Source organism: Falco punctatus, assembly GCF_963210335.1.
Source record: "Falco punctatus genome assembly, chromosome: 10".
Lineage (NCBI taxonomy): Eukaryota > Metazoa > Chordata > Aves > Falconiformes > Falconidae > Falco > Falco punctatus.
Window position 1 is genome coordinate 19,305,326 of NC_137590.1, and position 21,049 is coordinate 19,326,374.

A 21,049-nucleotide genomic window follows, 5' to 3' on the forward strand; every position below is an offset into this window, starting at 1 on the left:
TCCCTGCTCCCTGGCTCACTCCCCGTCCTGTCCTACCCCCAATCCCCGTCTCCATCCCACTCCCTATCCCACTCACCATCCTCATCCCCATCCCCACTCCCATCTCAGTCCCCATCCCCATCTCCATTCTGCTCCTCATCCCTATTCTCATCCCACTCCCCATCCTCACCCCGCTCTCCATTCCTGCTCCCCATCCCCATCCTCATTCCTATCCCACTCCCCATCCCCATGCCCAGGCACAGCGCCAGACAGAACAGCCCACAGGGAGAGACACCCCAGCAGGGACTCTCAGCCCGGTTCATGCCCATCCTTCCCTGTCCCGTCCACATCAGGGCAACTGGGGGGCACTGGGGACATGGGAGGGACTGGAGGGCAGACGTAGCCGGGGGCACGGCACGAGCGGGAGGCACGGCAGACAGCACAGGGCAGCGGGGATGGCTGGGGGGCGATGGGGACAGATGGGGACGGATCCTGGCACGGATAAACCCCCTGTCCTGCTCCGTGGTCAGTGCCGGCCTCAGCAAACAGAGAGATGGACATGTGTGGCACCACCCCTGCGCCCCAGAAACGAGCCCCCCACACCTGTCCACCCCGAGTGGGGTATGGGGGGCCAGGCAGCTCCCACGGGGAGCTCCCCATGCTCCCGGTGCCCCTTCCCTGCGGGGAGAGCAGCTGAGCCAGGCTAGGATATAACCGTGTTTATTCAGAACCATATTATCAAAACAGTTTAAAAAGCAGCTTAAAACCCAAGGACTGACAGTGCAGGGCCCGGCTGCCGGCCCCAAGGGGGGCTGCAGCCCCCCCATGCAAGCGCAGCCCCCGTTTTGCGCTGGGGAGATGCCCGGAGCAGGGAGCAGGTTCCCATCTGTGTGTCGAGCCGCTGCTGGAGCCGGCTGGCTGGGCACAACAGCCACTGGGCCAGGCGAGTGGGGACTGGGGTGCTCTCCTCCCTCCATAGTGGGCCTGGATTTGGGGCTGGGGGGGACACAGGGGGCTGCCGGGGCCACAGGAGGACCCCCTCGCTGGGGGAAGGCACTCTTGGCTTGTGTGAAGGCACCGTGCTGTGTGCGCGGGGAGCACGTCCCCAGTATTGGGGTGCTGCACTGGGCGGGGGCAGGGTCCTGTGCCTGCAGTGGGACGGGGGGCTCCCAAGCTGGGGGGCTAATGGGAGCAGGGCCCCCAAGGAGAACTGGTGCAGCGGTGGGGGGCAGAGGAAGGGGCGCGGGGGTTCAGCAGGGAGGACGCATGCTTGGGGGCACAGAGCCAAGCCAACAGGCACGCTGGGGACAGCGCAGCAGGACAGGCTGTCCCCCAAGGCAGGGGTGGGGGAGTTCACTCCTCCCGGTTACGGGGACCCCCCCACTTCTGCCGCCGCCGCAACTCTTCCACCTTCCACTCCAGGCTGCGCACGGCAGCATCCAGCGGGGGGCTGGGGCTGGGGGGTCCCTCCAGGCACCCCAGAAGGGCATAGAGCACCCAGAGAGCCAGCAGCATCCCCGCCTGCACCGTGGGGCTCTCCGGGGAGGCCGCGACGTGGAGGAAGGCACCCAGGAAGCAGCAGAGCTTCACCCAGCGCAGCACGGGCCGCAGCAGCCGCAGCAGCCGTGACAGCACCCAGGAAGCCACCAGGGCAGTCAGCCCCCACAGCAGCACCCGCTGCACCTCGCTGGGGCCCAGCGCTGCCGCACGCACCAGCCTGTCCCCTGCGGGGGTAGCGGGTGTCACGGCAGCACGGCCACGACGGTGGCATCAGGGCTGGGTGCCAAACCCACCCCGGGGTTGGATTCCCCCCCCACAAGCCCGGTTGCCGCTCCCCGGCCCCCCAACTCACCGCCGAGGCCGGAGGCGGCCAGCAGATCCCCCAGGATGGCGCCCAGCGTGGTCAGGGCCACCGAGATCCCCGAGGACACGACCCAGGCGGTGGCGGCAAGGCTCTGCCGGGAGAGACAGGGCTGAGGGAAGCGGTGTCGGCAGGGAAAAGGGTTGGCGGCAGGGGGATGGGACGCAGCCCCCCCCCGTGTCCCCACCGCCCAGGGCTGGGGGGGCAGCGGGGGAGGTTGCCGAGACCTCACCTCGGCCAGCAGCTGCAGGGGCTGGGGGCCCAGCCAGCCCTCCAGGCCCCCCCAGGCAGCTCGGCCCAGCCGCGACAGCAGGTCATCGGCGGCGGGGGGGGGCCGAAAACCAGCCTGCCCGTCCTCCAGCCGGTCCCCCGTCCCCCCGCCGAGGAACGGGGCCCACAGCAGTGCGGCCAGCAGGGCCCGGCGCCCCGCGGCGCCCCCCATCTTGGCTCCTGCCTCTAACCCCGGGGTCTCTGTGGGGAGGGGGACAGCTGGTGGGAGCTGTGAGGGACCCCCCGAGTCTCCACCGCTGGCCCCCCACCGTGCCGCAGCGGCGCCGGCAGCGTCACTACGGGCTGGAGGCAGCGGGGTGCCCCCGATGGGTTTTGGGGACCCCCAAGCGGGCAGAAAGGCCCCCCCAGCTGCCCCGGCCCCCCTGCCGAGCTGGCCGGCCGCCCCGCTATCTTTAGGACAGGCGTCAGCGGGACACGGCGCCTACCCTGCCCAAGGGCACGGGCCTGCCCAGGGGGGTCCGGCACCCCCCCGCGCCGGTGGCAGCAGTGGGGTGCTGGGGGGGGTGCAGACATTGCTGCCTCCCCACACCCCCTGCCCCCCCTGCCCGCCACGTGCCCGAGCCCACAGCCAGCCTGCCCCACTGCCCCAGCCTGGGCGCCCCCCCAGCACCCTGGCTCCTGGGACCCCCACCCCTCACACCCGTGGGGGGGCGGCGACCCCCCCCCATGGGCCCCCTCCCGCCTTGGCCCCCGGAATGCCCCCACCGCCGGGATCCCCCAGTCCCCCCAGGATCACCCCGATCCTCCCGGCTCCCCTACCCCCAGGGTCTCCCACCCCCAGGGGTGCCCCCAGTCCCCCGTGGTCCCTCACCCCGTCTATACCTCCCGCCCCCAGGACCCCCACCGCCCCGATCCCCCAGCCCCAGGATCGCCTCAATCCCCCCAGGATTCCCCCCGGCTCCCCCACCCCCGGAATCCACTCACCCCCAGGATCGTCCCAATCTTCCGGGGATCCCCCCAGTCCCCCGGGGATCCCCCCAGCCCGTCTATTCCCCATCCCCCTGGTATCCCCCCACCGCCAGGATCCCCTGATCCCCCCGGGATTCCCCCAGCCCGTCTATTCCCCGTCCTCCCGGTATCCCCCCACCGCCAGGATCCCCTGATCCCTCCGGGATCCCCCCAGCCCATCTATTCCCCGTCCCCGGGGATCTCCCTAATACCCTCCGGGATCCCCCCAATAGCCCCCAGGATGCCCCGGTGGTCCTGGTCCCCCACCCCCGGGATCTCCCCCGCCGGGACCTCCCCAGTCCCCTCGGGATCCCCCACGCCCTCTATCCCCCCTCCCCCGGGGATCCCCCCTCCCCCCGGGCTCCCCCCATCCCCAGGGAACCCCCCCGGCTCCCCCACCCCCACGACCCCCCAGGACCCCACACCCACGGAATCCCTCCCCCCCCGCCTGGCCCTCCGGCTCCCCCGGCCCCGAAACCCCCCCACACACACCCCGCGGTCCCCCCCCCCGCCCCATCCGCTCCCCGGGCCCCCCGGAGGGGCAGCGCTCACCGCCACCGCGCGGGGGCGCTGGGGAGCCGGGCGGGCCGGAGCGCGCGAACAGAGCTGCCGCCCGCCCGCCGCCGCGGGGCACGCCGGGAGCTGTAGTCCCGAGTCTCCGCGCCCCAGTGCATGCCGGGACACGGTCGCTATGGTAACAGCCACCCCCCTCCGGCGGCGGGGGGGTGGCTCCGCGGCGGCGCGCGGGGCATGCCGGGAGGCGCCGTTCCCCCGCGGGGAGGTGGGAGCGCGCTGGCGCGCGGCAGGCCGGGAGCGCTTCCGTTTCCGGCGGCGGCGGCGCCCGCGTGAGCTGTTGGATACGTCGCGGCGGCCGCGCGCGCCGCCCGGAACCGGAACAAGAACCGGAGGCGCGACCGGCACCGGAGTGGGCCGCAGTCGGAGAGCGCCGGGCGCCCGGCCTCCGCCATGGCCCTCATCTGCTCCAGTGAGTGCGGGGGCAGCGGGGAAGGCCCCGAGGGGCGGGGGGGACGGTTACCGGGCCGGGGGGGGGTCCTGCACCGGGGGACCCGCCAGGCCCCGGCGGTGCTGTAACCCCCGCTCCCTCCCGCCTTCCCCTCCGCAGTTTCCAACGAGGTGCCCGAGCACCCGTGCGTCTCCCCCGTCTCCAACCACGTCTACGAGCGGCGGCTGATCGAGAAGTACATCGCGGAGAACGGCACCGACCCCGTCAACAACCAGCCGCTCTCCGAGGAACAGCTCATCGACATCAAAGGTGGGGCGAGCGGTGCCGGGGGGACATTGTGCCGGTTCTCCTGGGCGAAGCACCGGGGGCTTTGCTGTGTCGGGAGATGCACGAGCTCTGGGTGCCGGTGGGTTTATTAACGTGGGTGACGGTGCAAGGTTAGGGCCAGAAGCAAAGGGTTGGGAGAGAAGCGGTGACGCGGGGCCAAGGACCTTGGGCAGCCACCGAACCTGGCCGCTATGTCCGGTCTGGGGTGAGTTGTATGTCCCCAGTGGGGTGTTGGCACCCTGAGGAAGGATTTCCCGAGGGATCGGTCAGTGGTGCTCTCCCTGATAGCTGGGGGAGGCAAACCATCAGCATGCTGCAGCGGGAAAGCTGAGCTGCAGGGATCAGGTGGCCGCAGGGTGGAGAGATATGGGTGCAGCTGTCTGAAGGGACCAAATGTTGAGGACATGGTTGATGTGTTCGTGTTGTCTTGTTGACAGTTGCCCACCCCATCCGGCCCAAGCCTCCTTCTGCCACCAGCATCCCAGCCATCCTGAAAGCCCTCCAGGATGAGTGGGTAAGTGCTGGATCATGTCTGGAACGGAGCTGAGCACCTGCAGCTGCCCGCACCAGGGCTAATGCGTTTCCCTGCCTTGCCTGACTCTGCCTTATCCTGCTAGGATGCTGTCATGCTGCACAGCTTCACCCTCCGCCAGCAGCTGCAGACGACGCGCCAGGAACTGTCCCACGCGCTCTACCAGCACGATGCCGCTTGCCGTGTCATTGCTCGGCTCACCAAGGAGGTCACAGCCGCCAGAGAAGGTGACATGGGGTGATGTGGGGGCTGTGGGCCTCAGAGAGGAGGAGCTGTGGAGAGGAGAGCAGCGTGTGGCCCGGTAGCACATGGTCGTGGTAGCATTCACTGCGCTGCACACAGTCTCCTTTCCCTTTCAAGCGCCTGTTAAACTCACAGCCTTTCTCTGCCTCTGCAGCTTTGGCGACTCTGAAACCACAGGCCGGCCTCATCGTGCCCCAGGCGGTGCCATCCACCCAGCCGAATGTGGCGGTGAGTCCCTGCTGCCTATCTTGGCACTTTTCCCTTTGGTTCCCTGCTGCCAATCTCGGTTTGTTTTCCCTGTGTTCCTCCTCTGGATGTCACCAGCTCCCTCCTCTGTCCTGTGCAGGGAGCTGGGGAGTCCATGGATCTGGGAGAGCTTGCGGGCATGACCCCCGAGATCATCCAGAAGGTAAGGGGTCTTCCACTTGCACTGCTACGGCCTTCAGCAGCAGCTCTTCCCCAGCCTCCCGCCGCGGGAGCCCTGGTCAGTCTGTGACCACCCTTCTCTTGTTTTGCAGCTTCAAGACAAGGCTACGGTGCTGACCACGGAGCGTAAAAAGGTAAGCAGCCCCGTTCTGCTCTGAAGATGCCACAGCAGCCAGAACATGCTGTGCCCCAAGAGACCAATATTTATCTCCACACCGCTTTCCTTTTGCAGAGAGGAAAGACAGTTCCAGAGGAGCTGGTGAAGCCGGAGGAACTCAGCAAGTACCGGCAGGTCGCCTCGCATGTGGTGAGTGCCGTGATGAGGGGGAGCAGGGGGGCTCAAAAACTCCCCCACGTAGCTGGGCACCTGGGCCTCTGCTGTGCCGCTTTGCAGCATCAATACAGCAGCAGACAGATCTGCTGCTGGGCAGTGTGGGGAGAGGGTCGGGACTCTCCGTGCTGCAGCCAGCAAGGACCTGTGCTGTGTTAGATGTGGCACAGGCTCCTGCTGTCAGAGTAAAACACTCCGGGCTCCCTCAAGGGCTTCTCAGTTCCCTTTGGGGACATTTTCTTGTGGCATTAATCCGACATCCTATCTCCTGCAGGGGCTGCACAGTGCCAGCATCCCAGGGATCCTTGCCTTGGACCTCTGTCCTTCCGATACCAACAAGATCCTCACCGGTAAGGAGTCGCCTCTGCTGTGGGACTGTGGTGTCCACTAAAAGCCTGTGGCTGCCTGGAACCAGGTCCCTTTCTCTGCTTTGTGGGGGATAGAGCTGGGGTGAGGGGCATGAGGGATTCTCTCGCCTCATGGCAAAGCTTCTCAGGAGGGTGGTCCCCAGGAAAGATGGGCTTGGACTTGGCTGGCTGTAGACTCCCGTTTCTCACCACTCCCTGCTTTGTTTTCCAGGTGGGGCTGATAAAAATGTCATTGTCTTTGACAAGAGCTCGGAGCAGATTTTGGCAACACTCAAGGGGCACTCCAAGAAGGTTACCAGTGTTGTCTTCCACCCGTCTCAGGTGTGCTCAGACCCACATTCAGCCTCTTCCCTTGCAGCCAGGCTGCCCTGGGTCGGGCTTTCCAGGCCCTTTTCTGGTGCTCGGTTCTGGTGGGGTCTCCACCTCCTGCAGACTGGTGACGGGCTGGTTCTTGCCTGGAGGGAGCTCTCTTCAACGGAGAGGTGAAGGTCTTTTGATGTTAACTTTCCTGCCTCGTCCCTGTCTAGGACTTGGTGTTCTCAGCTTCTCCTGATGCTACTATCCGGATCTGGTCTGTGCCCAACGCCTCGTGTGTGCAGGTTGTCCGTGCCCATGAGGGCTCTGTGACTGGGCTGAGCCTCCACGCGACAGGCGACTACCTCCTCAGCTCTTCTGATGACCAGGTGAGACCCAGACCTGGGCCACAGACCCCGACCCTGCTTCTCAGCTCTGTACTCAACGCGCTGTTCCTGTCTTCCAGTACTGGGCTTTCTCTGATATCCAGACAGGACGTGTCCTCACCAAGGTGACAGATGAGAGCTCTGGCTGTGGTAAGGCTTATAGCTTGACTATTCCCACCCCTGGGGGCTGTTGCAAGCCTGTGGGAAGGAATTTTGCCCTGGGCTCCTGGATTTCACAAGAACTCATCTGGGGGGGGACCCTGGTAACAAAGAAAGTCTCCCCAACTCTCCGAATCTCTCCCTGTGTCTCTGCAGCTCTCACTTGTGCCCAGTTCCACCCGGACGGGCTCATTTTTGGAACAGGGACGATGGACTCTCAGATCAAGATCTGGGATCTGAAGGTAGGGCTGGCCCTGAGTGTGTGGAGGGGGACAGGGAGCGTGTCTGCTGGAGTGGGACTTTGGGGAACCTCTTCTGAGATTTTCTCCAAAAATACAAAGCTTCAGCTCAAGAGTGTCCACTTCTGGCATCATAGCTGGTGGTGGGGGCTGTCTTGTGATGAGAAGGTGTTTGCTGTGTCCCCAGGAGAATCCGTGAGGAACAGGAGGGTTTGGAGGCAGCTCTGCTGCAGGTTGAGTCTGTGCTGGATGCAGGGGCCTCGCTCAGTCCCGCAGCTGTGAAATTTGTCAGTGCCAGCCACGCGTTGGCGACGCGCTGGAGTTCCAGCGCAGGAGCGGCTCTGGCTGTCGGCAGGTCCGCAGAGCATGTGGAAGCGGCGCAGACGCCGTTCACCCACCTGCATTTTAACTCTGAAGCAGGCTGATACCAGCTGCCTGCCTGGCCAGCTGTGGTTGGCAGGATCTGCTCTCCTGGCTGTGAGGGTGCTGCTGTTCCCTGCCTGTCTCTAACTGCCGTATCCCCAGGAACGCACCAATGTGGCCAACTTCCCGGGGCACTCGGGCCCCATCACCAGCATCGCCTTCTCTGAGAACGGCTACTACCTGGCCACAGCAGCGGACGACTCCTCTGTCAAGCTCTGGGACTTGCGTAAGCTCAAGAACTTCAAGACGTTGCAGCTGGACAATAACTTTGAGGTGTGTGACCATCCCCTTTTCCCCTGCAATGGGCCTGGCCGGCCAGGCTGGCAGCTCCCCTTGGTGCCCACCATCCCAGACCTGCTTCTGACTATGCTCCTCTGCTCTGGGGGAGCCTGACACAGAGGTGCTGCCCCCCGCCAGCACCCCAAGGGGCCATTTGCAGCTTCCTGGGCCGGATCTGAAGACCTGAAGTGCCGTTTCACTTCTCTTCCACAGGTGAAGTCTCTCATCTTTGACCAGAGCGGCACCTACCTGGCCCTGGGCGGGACGGATGTCCAGATTTACATCTGCAAGCAGTGGACAGAAATCCTCCACTTCACAGGTGAGGAGTTGCGGCTGCAAGAGGGCTGAGGCAGATGGGGAGGTGTTTCCTGGGTCTGCAGCATGAGCTGTGGGGTGCAAAGCACTACCCACCCTATCAGCACCCCTGCTTGCAGCACGACCTTCCCACAGCTGCCCAGCCCCGGCTCTTGGCCTCCTCAGCATGGGCAGGTGTGGGGATGGCCGGGCTCTGCCCGTGCCACCCGCAGCAGAGAGGAGGCAGGGGCCAGCTCCGCTTGGTGCCGTAACCACGGGCTCTCTTCCCTCCCCAGAGCACAGTGGCCTCACCACAGGAGTGGCTTTCGGCCACCACGCCAAGTTCATTGCCTCGACGGGCATGGACCGGAGCCTGAAGTTCTATAGCCTGTAGCCCCAGACGTGGGGCCAGGGTCTTGCTGCCATGCTGGGGGTTGGGGTGGGAGGGCGGGAGGGTGTATCGGGGCTGGGGGGAGGCAGGCCAGTTCATTACTTCTCCAGGCTCCCCTGCTGTAGCTGTTGGCAGAGGGGAAGTTAGATGTCGCCTTCCCCGTGCTTCATGGATTTGTTGTTTTAGTTTTCTTTTCCAGTTTTGTGTGTGTCTTTTCCTGACTTTAGATTCTGTGGTTGTAACTGATGCAACAAAAGGTCCAGCCCTGGTGCTGGTGGATGTTTGTGGCCGGGATTGTGGTGGGGATGTGTGGAGGGAGGGAGGGCGGGAGGACTGTGCAGGTTTTGTAAGCAGTTATCTAGTTTCATTACAGAAATAAAGAACTATTCACCGTAGCCATGTGTGCCAGCCCCTCCTGTCCCAGGGGTAAGGAAGGCTCCTGTGAAGGGCTGGGGTATAGCAGGGAGGAGAGCAGGCCTGACAGAGCCGGCAGAAGCACTGGGAGGGACAGGGGCCCCTACTCTTGCCTCCTGTCCCCCAGAGACAAACTACCACTGCAGCCTGCGGCTTGAGCTGTGCTATGCACTGGTTTATTTTTCCAGCTTGCCCCAGAGATGTCAGGCAGTGTCTGGCTGGAGGCAGGAGCTGCACAGGAGGAAGAGGAGGAGGAGGAGAGTGAGCTAGAGCTGGGATGAAGGAGCAGTTCAGGGAGCGAAGGGTGCTTACCCAGCGCCTTTGGGCTCAGCCTGGCCGCAGCTTGGGGACCTTTGGAAAGATGATGCGTCCCTGGGAGGTGACTATGCCCACGGCTTCAGCTGTCCTGTCCCCCAGAGACCGACGCGCTCCTGGGAGGGACACAGGGGGTCAGTGTGGAAAGCTGGGGCAGGCAGAGGTGGCCCCCCACGGCCAGCTGCTGAGGCTGGAGCTGGCGGCACCCAGACTTACGTGAGGGCACCCCCAGCTGGCAGGAGGGCCGGCAGGGCTCGGGCTGTGCCAGGTGGCACACGGAAGCACTGCAGGAGATGTACACCTGGAAGCCACGGGTGGGCCAGCATCAGCACCTGATGGTGCTGGGGGTCCCAGAGAAGGGGAAGGAACCTGACCCTCCAGCCCCAAGCAGTGTGGGTTCCTGCTGCCATTACAGACCATGGTCTGGGAGCAGAGTAGCACAGGGCAGCGGTGCTGTGCCAGCACCACGGGCAGCTGGGGGGGAGATTGGTCAGGAAAAGTGCCAGAGAGGGGGTTTTGGGGGGGTTTGCTGACACTGGGGACCTCCAAAGTCCATGGCCAGTCCCCTGGGCGCTACCCCAGGGCATGCCTGCTCCCCTCACCTCTCCCTCCAGCACCGCCATGGAGGGTGGCTCCACAAAGGTGAAGGTGGAGATGACAAAGCGCTGGTAGTGGCTGGGGAAGGGCAGCTGCGGTGAGGCCGGTCCCACAGGCACAAGCTGGGTCCTGTAGTTGTCACCTGTGAAGGGGCACCTGGGCAGAAGACAGAGACCCGTGGTTGGTGTGTGTGACCCCTCCTGTCTTCATCCTCCTGTCCTGCTCTGCTCACCCGTCCACGAGGATGGGCCACTGGGGCTCGGCTGTGGCGTCGGTGCTGGGGGATGCCCAGCAATGGTGCAGGACCAGCACCAGGTTAGGGTCCGTCTTCTGCAGGAGGCGAACCTCCACGTAGATGGGGTCCCGGAGCACCCTCACCAGGGGGTAGTCTCCATCGGGGTGGTAGGAGCTGTAGCTTTCGTCTGCGGGAAGGACAAGAGGCTGAGCAGGCTGAGGGGGGTGGGCCTGGGGGGGGCACAGGTGGGCTGCTCACCAGTGGCAATGCGCAGCTGGAGCCCGAGTGGCCCCAGCATGGCCAGGGGGGTGGAGGTGGGGGGCACGGCCACCTCCATGCGGAGCGGCAGGAGGTCACTGGCATTGTAGATGCAGCGAGCCTGGAGGCTGTGGGGAGCAGAGCAGACCTGGATGCCCTCCAGCCCCCAGCCCAAGGAGGGGTGGGCATCACAGGGGCATCTGCTGCAGGGGTCCCCTGGCCTAGCATCAAGCACTGGCAGGAGCAAGGATGGGGGGAGCTGCTCCGGGGGTGCTGCAGGCAGAGGGGGAGCAGAACAGGCTTTGTTGAGGGGGGGTCCCAGCTCTCTGCCCAGCTTTGCCCACCCTCCCCTTACATGTAGGTGCTGTCCCGTGTGATGGAGCCGCGGGGAGACCCCTGGACATCAATGGTGGAGATCAGCTGGTTCTCATAGATTAGCCGGTCCTCGATCACCTGGGGTGGACATGCACACAGGGTCGGGGTCCCCACCTGCACTCTGAGTGGCTGGGGAGGGTGTCTCAGGAAGGGGAGGGATGTCACATTCCCACCTGGACAGTGGTGCCACACTGTGTGACAGGGAAGTGGAACATCACGAAGGTGTCTGTCACCCTGATGGGCTCGCAGCCGGCCTGGGTGCTGGCGAGGCGTACACTGTCCAGGTTGTAGGGCTGGGTGGCCAGGCCCCGCGGCACCACCAGGACGAAGTGTCCATCCAGCAGGCACTGCACGGTGGCTGCAGCACGGGGGAGTGACTCCATCAGCCTGAGCCGTGGGGACCTGCAACCCCTCTCTCCACCCCAGCAGGTGCCGGCCAAGGCGCTCAGTGATGGGGGGCCCCCAGGGACCCCCCCAGCAGCCTACCCGTGTTGCCGTAATAGCAGGGTGCGATGCGGTCCATGTCGTCATAGCAGCAGCCCGCCTGCAGGCAGGCCTCCCGGCCCTGCGGGGCCACGCACGGCATCCTCCCTGCAGTCACCTGGCACTGCTCCCGTGTCAGCTGGGTGCCTGGGCCGGCAGAGGGGGGACACTGCCCTGAGCCGCCCACCAAAGCAGCCCCCTGCCAAAGCATCCTCCTGCCCGCCCCGAGCATCCCCTCCTGGCTGTGACCTGTGGCTCCAGGGAGGCGGGGGACCCAGCCCCAGCAGCACACCTCCATCCCACCACACCGGCTTACCTGCCCCTGCCGAGGGGTAGAAGAGAGCTGTGGACTGCAGCAGACCGGACTGGGATTGAAGCCCAGGACCTAACAAGCCAGGCTGGGGCTGGGGCTGCAGCCCTGGGTGCACCAAGCCCAGCTGGGGCTGTGCCTGAAGCCCGGGGCGCACCAAACCCGGTCGGGACAGCAGTCCTGGGCGCGCTGGACCCGGTCGTGCCTGGCCTGGAGGTACCAGCCCAGCCTGGCTCTGGAGCCCAGGGTGGAGGAGACCAGTTTGGGATTGGGTCTGAAGTCTGGGATGAGCTAAGCCTGGCCGGCTTTGGGGCTGAGCTCCCAGGCGTACAAAACCTGCTTGGGTCTGAGCACCAGCATGTGTTAAGCCAGACTGGACACCAGGGTGCACCAGCCCCGGCTGGTTTTGGGGCATAAGCCCTGGACGAAGAAGACCTGGTTGGGGCCAGGCTCCAGAATGCACCATCCCTGGCTGGTTTTGGTTCTGAAGCCTTCGGTGCAGGAGCCCTGGTTGAGTCTGAGCCCCAGGGTGCACCAGCCCCGGCTGGTTTTGGGTCTGAAGACCTGGACGAAGGAGCCCTGGTTGAGTCTGAGCTCCGGGGTGCACCAGCCCCGGCTGGTTTTGGGTCTGAAGACCTGGACGAAGGAGCCCTGGTTGAGTCTGAGCTCCAGGGTGCACCAGCCCCGGCTGGTTTTGGGTCTGAAGACCTGGACGAAGGAGCCCTGGTTGAGTCTGAGCCCCAGGGTGCACCAGCCCCGGCTGGTTTTGGGTCTGAAGACCTGGATGAAGGAGCCCTGGTTGAGTCTGAGCCCCAGGGTGCACCAGCCCCGGCTGGTTTTGGGTCTGAAGGCCCAGGTGCAGGAGCCCTGGCTGGTGCTGAGCCCCAGGGTGCAGGAGCCCTGGCTGGGCTGGGGGCTGCACACCCGTGCGTGTTAAGCCCTGCTGGGGCTGGGAGCCAGGGCGAGCCATGCCGGGCTGGGACTGCACCCCCGGGCGCGCCAGCACCGGCTGGGTCCGAGCCACAGGGGGAACCTGCGCTGAGTGGGCTTGGGGAGAGAGCTGCGGTCCCGGGAGGGCAAGGGCAGACTGGGACACATGGTGCAGGAGGCCAGGCTGTGACAGCGGGACGAGGATGTCAGCCTGGGTCTGGTGGACACTGTTGCCCCGACCGGTCTGGTGCTTGGTGTGCCCGTTGCCATCCATGAGGTTCTCGTAGTCACCCGGCTGCGGGCATGTCATGTTGACTTCGTAGGAGGCGGCCAGGACCCCGCTGAGCAGCGTCTCCTCCAGCTGCACCCTCAGGATGTAGTGATCCTCCTGCGGCAGAGTGGGAGGGACAGTCACCCCCTGCCCATCGGTGCCAGGGCGGGGGACAACCACAAGTGGGACAGCACCCTCACCTTCACCAGGACGTGGCAGCCCTCATAGCCGGAGGAGAAGATGACAGCACCGTCCGCCCCAGCATTGAGCCAGTGGAGGCAGATGGAGCAGTTGGTCACGTCAAAGCGAGTGCCAAACTCGTCTGAGGGGACACCGCAGGGGGTGAGGGGGCACAATCAGGTGCCACGATGCTCCCCAGGGAGGCAGGTGCACAGATACCCTCCCCGTGCCAAAAGCTCATTTGAGCTGTTGGGTTCACCCCACCAGGGCACCAGCGCCCTGGGGTTTGGGGGAAACCGCGGGGTGCACCCATGAGCCAGGGAGGGGGCTTGCACCCGTCTGCCCCCCACTTACCTATGACCTTGAAGCGGACGGTGCGGCCGCGGGTGGGGTACGCCAGCAGCTGCATGCCGTGGTCCCCGCAGTCGTAGCGGTACCGCAGGAGCGAGAAGGTGGCTCCAAGCCCCGGGGGCAGGAGGAGCAGCAGGAGAAGGAAGGAGCAGCTCTGTCCCATGGCGGGGGTGGTGAGTGAGGCCGGAGCGCCAGGCTCTCCGTGGGTTGGCGCTGGGGCTGTGGATTTATAGCCAGCCCTCTGGGACGCGGTGGGGGACATCAGATGACCGGTGCCTCCTGCCCCGTGGCGGGGGTACGAGCTCTGCCCAGGGCTCCTCGCTCCCGTGCCACCAGCGACCTCGCTGCCCTGGCCCCACGGTCACCTCCCGCGGCCGTGCCAGGGTGACCGGGGAGGAACCGAGAGCTGTTCAAAGAAACAGTTTGTCCCACCGCAGGAGAAACTATCCGTGCAGATGGGGAGTGGGGACAGCACCAGTCAGGATGACATGCCGGACTGAGCCATCTGGGTGGGAGAAGGGGGCTAGTGTGTGCCCACCTCCCTGCTTGCCACGCAGCCTTGGCGTTTGCCGCAAACCGGTGGGGAAAGCGGTGGCATCTGGCTCCCTGATGGACACGTTGCTGCCAGGGCAGCCATGGGGCCGGCAGCCTGCGGAGGGAGCGGGGCAGCACGGCAGCACAGCCTCGGTGAGGTCTGGGGGCCAGAGAATGGGACAGGTGTCCCCACATCACCCCCCCGGTGGCTGCACGCCCCGGCTCTGCCTCCCTGGCAGTGCCACAGGGGAACAAAAAGTCCTTCCAAGAAAAATTTGTCCCACGGAGGCGAGGAGTCGGAGCAGCTACTCCTGCAGTGGGGAATCGAGACTGCTGCCCCGAGCATGGTGCGGGGCCAGGGGTCCCCAGGCAACCCCTACCCAGCCATCACTTTCCTCTGCTCTGGGGTGCTCCCCAGCACCCCTCTCCTGCCTGCCTGGCTGCTGCCCTCACCCCAGAGCAAGTGTGGCTGTGATGCTGCCAGCTGTGCCAGGGGGGTCCCAAGCCCCCCGGTGCTCATCCCAGAGGTCCCCACAGGACGGCAAGTGGGGAGCCAGAGCTGAGATTTGCCAGGACCCCAGGACGGGGAGGACCTTGGTCCCCTTGGGTGGCTGCTGAGCTCTTTGTGGGGTCCCTCTGCCTCCCTCTTCGTGGGGTCCCTCTGCCTCCCTCTTCAGATGTTTCCCTTCTGGGTCTTATCATTATTGGAAATTAAATTGAGTCACCACCCCTGATGCCCCTCCCCCCCCTTGCCAGTGTGACAGTCACGCCCAGCTCCCACACCCTGCCCCAGCACGTGCCAGGCATCTGTGCGCCCAGACACCCGTTTGCCATCCTCCATCCCAGTTAAAGCTGCCAGCCTCCACGTTTTGGGGATTTACAACCCTCCTGCCTCCAAGGGAGCTGCTGTCCTTGGCATTCCCAGGGAAAAACCCACCCCCAGCTCGGTGCAGGAACGGGGACTGCGCCAGCTCCCACCGGCTCATGGCACAGAACCCCGGCTCACGGCGACAGGGTGCGCACAGCCAAGAGTTTAGCCATAGCCCCCCCTAAAACCTTCAAAAAAACCCCCTCAAAAAGCAGTATCAGCCACAGAGAGCCCCGCATGACCCCCTGAGCCATGGATGTGCCTATAGACGTACCTTATAGACACACTGGGGTGCTCCCACACGACGACGCCAGGACGTGGTGCCCCCAGCCCTGAGCACAGGCAGGACCAGGCAGCGCTGGCAGGCAGGGTGGGCTTTATTGAGTGGGGCAACAAGGCTGGGAGCAGCCCCTGGCAGCCCCCTTTCTCCCCCCACCTTCCCCGCAGCCATCACAGCTTCATGGTGGCAGCAGGGCCCAGGTGGACCTCCAAGAACTGGACAATCTCCTGCCACGAGTGCTCCTGAGCCTTGGCGTGGGGCTGGGCTTTGCCCCCCCACACTACCGGCCGGGGGGCGCCCCGCAGGCTGGACACACTGCAGAGGGGCGAGCCGGGGGGCTCGATCAAGTGGCCAGCCCCAGGGTAGGAGAGGAGGCGGCAGCTCTCTGGTGGCATCCGTGCCATGGCCAGCTGGGCGAAGAGCTTGCTGTTCATGCTGCGGTCAGCCTCCCCCACCACGAAGAGGACCTTCCCCCGGACCCTCTCGACCGGGATGGCCGAGGCGCTGTGTGCGGGGTCCCGGGGGTCAGAGAAGATGGCAGAGTTGTCCAGGGCCCCCATCTCGGCAAAGATGATGCGCTCGGCATAGTAGGGGATAGGGGGGATGCGGAGGTCCTTGTAGACCAGTGGGTTGCCGTGAAGGAAGGCTGTGCCGTTGATCCACACCGTGGCCACTACCTGTGGCAGGAAGGTGGCCATGGCCAGGGCCACCTCTGCTCCTTTGGAGACGCCAACAACACCCAGGCCAGGGCCTCGCACCTGCAGGGAGGGGGAAATGGAGCCAGCTGGCAGCACCACTTGCTGGGACATCACTGGGATGTCCCCAGTCACCAGGACACCTTGCTTATCAGGATGCCCCTGCTCACCGGGACATCCCACTCACCAGGATGTCCCCAGGACACGCCTGCTCATGTGGTGCCACTCACCACACTGCAGGGCTCACCTTGGGGTGCCGGAGGAGCAGCTCAGCCGCCTCCTCAAAATACTCCAGGTCAAGCTGGGCCAGGGTGCGGGGCAGGTCATCATAGGCGAAGAATGCCAGCGCCAGCACGGCGAAGCCCCGGCTGGCCAGCAGCCCTGCGCGGAACTCAATGAGGCCACCTGCGCCCCCAAAAAGGTCGATCACCCCCGGGAAAGGTCCCGGTCCTGTGGGAAGCCAGAGAGAGATCATCACCGCTGAGAGCAGCGGAGCCACCGGTGCCACCCCACACCCCAGGGGTCCCGCCTGGCTGGGCAGCCCAGGGGTCCCCACAGCCCCCTGCTCACCAGGTGGCAAGAAGAGGGCTCCACGGACCCTGCCCTCCCGGATGGGCACCCGCTGCATGCCAGGACCCACGTACCACCGCTCGGCCTCGCAGGAGGCCAGCGCCTGGTCCTGGGGCACAGGGACCAGGTGGAGGCCATCGAAGACCTCCAGGCGGACGATGAAGGGGCTACCGGCCACATCCCGCTTGATGAGCCGTCGGAAGAGGGTGTCAGGCTGCAGGAACCAGAAGAGCCCCATGGGCCAGAGGCCGGAGTAGCTGCCGCCCAGAGCGGCATGGCGCCCTGGGTCCACCTCACCTGCCCCATCGGCGTGGAAGAAGGCGCGCGCCTGGAAGCACTCGCCCTGCTCATCCGTCAGCGATGCCCGCAGGGTGACCAGCTGTGAGGGGGACAGTCCCCGCACCAGCACCTGCACCGGCCGATCGGCCAGCGAGGATTGTGGTGTCACCGTTACCTCCACCATGGTGCACCTGGGGATGGAGATGAGCATCACACCCCCAAGCATCACACCCGGGCCACGGGGTCACCTCGCCCAGGGAGGGGGCCACCATGGGCTGGCCGTAGGGGACTGTCCCAAGGGATTCTAACGCGGCGCCACAGGACTTGGCTATCACACGTTGCGCTTTGTAGCCCAACCAGTCCCACTAGCATCTCTCCTTCCGTGGTCCCATCCCCCCCCCTCCGCCACCACCAACACACATCATCTTGCCCAGCAGCAGCAACACCCACAAAGATACCCCTTCAGCACCCACCGTCCCCTCGCCCCACACTCCTCCTCCGCATCCCAGGGCCAGGCAGGCAGGGGCTACGGCCCCCCCGGTCCCGTGCAGACCCCACGTTCCCTGCACGCAGAGAGGCAGGCAGGCCGTGGCAGCTGACGGTTCGCCCAGCACAACGCTGGCCCCAGCCCAGGGAGGAGGTGCCCAGCTCACCTGCGTACGCCCTGCCAGGAGAGCAGCCCCCCCTCAAAGCCTCGGGTGCCTGCAAGCCCCAAAGCCACGCGGGTGGGCTCCAAGGCCCCTCTTACCGGGCTGGGGCAAAGGCTGGGCTGGTGCTGCGGCGCTGGGGAGGGCGTGGGTGGGAGAGGCAGGGCTCGAGGCTGCCTCAGCAATCATTAACCTCATTAACGCAGAGAGCAGCGAGTGCAGAACCCTCCTGCCCGATGACCCCGGCCACGCTGGCAGCCACCCCACTGCACCCCACAGCTCCTGCCAGGCCCCCTGCCCCCCTCCATAGGGGCTGCCACCCCCCACCCCAACTCCTACTCAGTGGGTGAAACGGGAAGCGCTGCACCGCCCCACTGGAATCCCCTGTGACGCCCCCAGCCCATGATTAACCCACCCCTCTGCTATGCTCTGCCTCGGGGGGCGCAAGGCCAGCTCCCCCCACAGCCACTGCTCATCCTGGAGCCGCCAGCTTGTCCCCAGCCCAGGATGAAGCTCCTGGGCCCGGGGACCACCCTGCCAGCCCACACCAGGGCCCCCCAGTGCAAGCAAGGGCTTATTGCTCCCCACAGCCTCGTGTTTGGGGGCCACCCTTGGCCCCCCACCCCGCTGGTTTGGCTCACAGCAGGCTGGACACAGAAAAGGGCGTTCATAAAACAAGAAAAACCAAGAAGGTGAAGAGATCTGTGTGGGTTTCCCACCCCAAGCGCCTGCCTTCCAGCTGCCTCCCCACCGTCTCCCAGCCCCGCTCAAACCCACCCTGCGGCACCCCAGCACCTCCAGAGAAGGCCGACAGGAGGTTGTGCTGCACCATGCAGCAGAGATGTGCCCCCTCCCTTCGTTACAGGCTCCAGGGCTCATTCACAGGGGGGAAGAGACCTCTCTTTGAGGAAGGAAATCCTCAGGGGCTATGGCACTCTGCAGTCCCAGGAAGGCTGAGGGAGATCTGCCTCAGCAGAGGGAAGGCCCCAAGCTGGAGCCATCAGCCCCTCCAAACCATTGGAGACAAGCCCGAGTCAGTTCCTAGTCATCTTTATAAAGAAAAAGCAGATCTGGGCAGGTGAAGCAGTTCTCCTTCCAGCCCGTGGCCATCAGCAACACCACAACTTCCCAAGGCAGCGGGGATCCAGCAGCTGGTTCCTGTGGGTCACGGCACTGCGTACCCCACCCCAGCTCTGTCCTGCGGTCTGTCCAACACCGAGGGCCTGGGCAGTGATTCCTGCCCACCGAGCCGAGGAAGCACACCTGGAGAGGTGCGGGACACACAGAAACCCCGGCTGCCCAGGCACTGTAGTGCCCCATCTCCTGTCTCACTCCTTGGCTGCTTTGTGCTGCACAGGTGTCTTCTGGAGCAGGGCCAGCGTGTCCCTCTTCTCCACCCGCCGCAGCTGCTTCTTCTTTGCTCGCTTGAGCTTCAGTGGGTTCCGGATCTGGGGGGGGGGGTTGGGGGTGGGAGAGGGGGCTTTCAGGCACTGGGGAGGCAGGCGGGACAGGCACAGCAGAGCTCCCTGCCTCCCACCCCTGCGGCACGGCCCCAGCCAGAGCCCAGCCCCTCCACAGAGCTGCAGGATGGGATCTTCTCCCTCCCACTGCTGAAGCAGCAGAGGTAGCGAGGATCAAAGCGTGTACACAAAGCCGTCTGGCTCCTGATCAGATTTATCCTAAAACTCCTCCCTGGAAACATCTCCCAGTTGCCCCAGATCTCATGTCAGAGGCGACAGGCAATACCACATTCTCACCATCACCGTGTGGCTGTGCAGTTCCTCACTGCACCCTCCCCGAGCTCCCAGGTCTCTTCCAGATGGAAAAGCCATAACCTCAAAGCACTGTATGCCTGGATCCACATCAGTGCCATGTTTCCGTCGCTCTATCACCCCATGTGCCGACCATCCCCGGGGCAGCCTCAGTTCTGGTTTTCTCAGGCTTGGAAAGGAAGCTGTCCCTCCCAGCCCACCCTGCAGGACACCGGTTGCCTGCTCGGCAGAGACACCCTCCAGCTGAAGCTGGCTTTAGTTGGATCTCCCCAGTCCTCCCAGTGCTGCTCACAGCATCCTTCAAAGGAGGAGCCAGGGAGAAGAACTGGAGCAAACTGGAGGCCGGTACCCAGGGTCTGGAGGCTGCCGGTTCTGCTGGGCCACCACAGTGCCCTCTGCTAGGAACAGGGCCCTGACTCACCACTTGGACAATCTCCGCCTTCCGCTCGTTTTCCAAGCGCCGCTTCAGGTTCTCCTCCCGCCGCCGCTTCTTCTCCTGTGAAAGCAGCATCAAAACATTCCCTGCAGGTCCATCCCTCCCTCCCTCTGGCCTTAAACCCAAACCAGCTGATGCCGACACCGGTCAGGGAGCTGCATGGCTATGGCAGCACAAGCAACACCTGCCCAAGCATGAAATCTGCTGCACAAAGCCAAACCCACAGCGCTTTTCTCCCCAGCACAAGGCTCAAACTGACCGACTGGGTTTATTCCAAGTCAGTGACTTGCAGCACGTGACCGTCACAGCCTGGATTTGGCACGATGACAAGGAATTCACTGTCCCAACTGCCCAGGGGAAGGGCAGTGGTGTGGTTTGTGCTCAGCCCACAGGGCTCTGCCACAATAATGCCACGGCCAAGAAGCCCAGGATGTGGGCAGGGACACACGGCTGTGTATGGAGAGAGGCAAAAAGTCTCTGCTCACAGCCTAGCTCCACAATGTGGCCCTGAGCTCGCTCTAGCAAAGGGAGCGGATAGCTCCGGCCGAGGGCTGGGACAGCAGAGTCCCTGGCTCCCCAGCAAACCCTCCCCATGGAGGGCCAGTGCTGCATGCTCACTGCCCCATGGAGACAGCAGGCACAGAGCGGCTGGGTGATGCTGCCTGCAGGGTCCTGAGCCCCAGGCCCAGCTCCCAAGCCCTGTTACCTCACGCTCTCTCTGCTTCCCCTCCTGCAGCTGCCGTGCCAGGTCCCGGACAAGCTTCCTCTCCTGCCGCTCCTTCATCTTCCGTGCCCAGGAGGTGCGAAGGGCCTTGTCCTGGATCATGTGTGAGAACCTGGGCAGGCAGATGGGCCGGGTCAGCAGCTGGAGGAGGGAAAACTGCACCCCCCATAGCTCACAGACCCCCTGCCCACTCAGGGTCCTCTCCAGAAACTCCTCGGGCCAGAACTCTGTGAAACTTCCCCAGCTCAGAGCCTCCTGCAGCAGCCTCGCCCCTCCATATCCCATCCAAACCTTCCCCTCGGCTCAGGACTCCCCCAAAACAGCCCTGTCCCCGCCGGGTCCTTCCGCAATCCCCCTACGAACCACCCCCGTTGCCCCAACCAAAGCAGCCCTACCTGGGCCAACCCACCCCCCAAACGGCCCTGTCCCCCCAAAACACCCGCAGAGCTTCCCCCCGAGCTCAAGAACCCCCATACACCCTTGTTCCCACCAGAGACCACCCCAAAGCGTCTCCCCCCGCCCCGAGGCCTGAGCCCCCCACCCTGTGCCCACCTCTTTTTGCCGGGGTCCTTCCACACCCGCCCCGACTTGGGCCTGCCCCGCGGGACGGCCGCCACCGCTGCCTCCTTTCGTTTCTTGGAGGCTTTCCGACGCCGCCGGGCCGGGGCCGGGGCCGGGACTGCCTCACTGGGCTCCTCGGGGCCGGGGGCCGGGCCCGGGGCCGTCCCGCACTCCCCCGCCATTCTACACGCTGCCCCCTCCCCGGCGGCGCCGGGTGATGACGTCAGAG

The 21,049-nt window shown here is 65.0% G+C and overlaps 5 protein-coding genes across 10 annotated transcripts; 1 reads left to right on the forward strand and 4 right to left on the reverse strand.

Annotated features, from left to right (window-relative positions):
- Positions 1-683: 683 nt before the first annotated feature.
- Positions 684-3,781, reverse strand: TMEM109 (transmembrane protein 109). 3 transcript variants are annotated; one of them, XM_080403907.1, is made up of 4 exons: positions 3,632-3,781; positions 2,073-2,311; positions 1,832-1,934; positions 684-1,703 (listed from the first exon to the last, which is right to left on the reverse strand). In XM_080403907.1, exons 2-4 carry the CDS (start codon positions 2,280-2,282, stop codon positions 1,333-1,335), a joined length of 684 nt encoding a protein of 227 aa, XP_080260033.1. In that variant the 5' UTR covers positions 2,283-2,311; positions 3,632-3,781; the 3' UTR covers positions 684-1,332. The 3 variants fall into 3 exon arrangements, with proteins under 3 accessions (XP_080260033.1, XP_080260035.1, XP_080260034.1); XM_080403909.1 differs by having other exon boundaries at positions 2,073-2,339; positions 3,632-3,770; XM_080403908.1 differs by lacking the exon at positions 3,632-3,781 and adding an exon at positions 3,056-3,073.
- A 122-nt stretch (positions 3,782-3,903) lies between these two features.
- PRPF19 (pre-mRNA processing factor 19) lies at positions 3,904-8,956 on the forward strand. Its single transcript, XM_080403866.1, has 16 exons — positions 3,904-4,064; positions 4,203-4,352; positions 4,808-4,884; positions 4,988-5,129; positions 5,300-5,373; positions 5,492-5,554; positions 5,664-5,705; positions 5,804-5,878; positions 6,177-6,252; positions 6,482-6,591; positions 6,798-6,953; positions 7,031-7,100; positions 7,266-7,351; positions 7,874-8,044; positions 8,264-8,369; positions 8,641-8,956. The coding sequence occupies exons 1-16, from the start codon at positions 4,046-4,048 to the stop codon at positions 8,736-8,738; spliced, it is 1,515 nt and encodes a 504-aa protein (XP_080259992.1). The 5' UTR covers positions 3,904-4,045; the 3' UTR covers positions 8,739-8,956.
- Positions 8,957-9,227: 271 nt separating this feature from the next.
- Positions 9,228-15,094, reverse strand: ZP1 (zona pellucida glycoprotein 1). Its single transcript, XM_080403843.1, has 11 exons — positions 13,458-15,094; positions 13,124-13,245; positions 11,729-13,040; positions 11,416-11,559; positions 11,103-11,287; positions 10,910-11,007; positions 10,555-10,682; positions 10,294-10,483; positions 10,067-10,217; positions 9,681-9,765; positions 9,228-9,580 (listed from the first exon to the last, which is right to left on the reverse strand). The coding sequence occupies exons 1-11, from the start codon at positions 13,714-13,716 to the stop codon at positions 9,477-9,479; spliced, it is 2,778 nt and encodes a 925-aa protein (XP_080259969.1). The 5' UTR covers positions 13,717-15,094; the 3' UTR covers positions 9,228-9,476.
- A 121-nt stretch (positions 15,095-15,215) lies between these two features.
- Positions 15,216-18,220, reverse strand: LOC308070247 (acyl-coenzyme A amino acid N-acyltransferase 1-like). Of its 4 annotated transcripts, none has more exons than XM_080403878.1 (4): positions 18,105-18,220; positions 16,402-16,871; positions 16,079-16,281; positions 15,216-15,894 (listed from the first exon to the last, which is right to left on the reverse strand). In XM_080403878.1, the coding sequence occupies exons 2-4, from the start codon at positions 16,862-16,864 to the stop codon at positions 15,307-15,309; spliced, it is 1,254 nt and encodes a 417-aa protein (XP_080260004.1). In that variant the 5' UTR covers positions 16,865-16,871; positions 18,105-18,220; the 3' UTR covers positions 15,216-15,306. The 4 variants fall into 4 exon arrangements, with proteins under 4 accessions (XP_080260004.1, XP_080260003.1, XP_080260002.1 ...); XM_080403877.1 differs by having other exon boundaries at positions 17,429-18,220; XM_080403876.1 differs by having other exon boundaries at positions 17,154-18,220.
- Positions 18,221-18,361: 141 nt separating this feature from the next.
- Positions 18,362-21,044, reverse strand: CCDC86 (coiled-coil domain containing 86). The gene is made up of 4 exons (XM_080403892.1): positions 20,812-21,044; positions 20,242-20,371; positions 19,521-19,595; positions 18,362-18,775 (listed from the first exon to the last, which is right to left on the reverse strand). The coding sequence occupies exons 1-4, from the start codon at positions 21,000-21,002 to the stop codon at positions 18,656-18,658; spliced, it is 516 nt and encodes a 171-aa protein (XP_080260018.1). The 5' UTR covers positions 21,003-21,044; the 3' UTR covers positions 18,362-18,655.
- Positions 21,045-21,049: the final 5 nt, after the last annotated feature.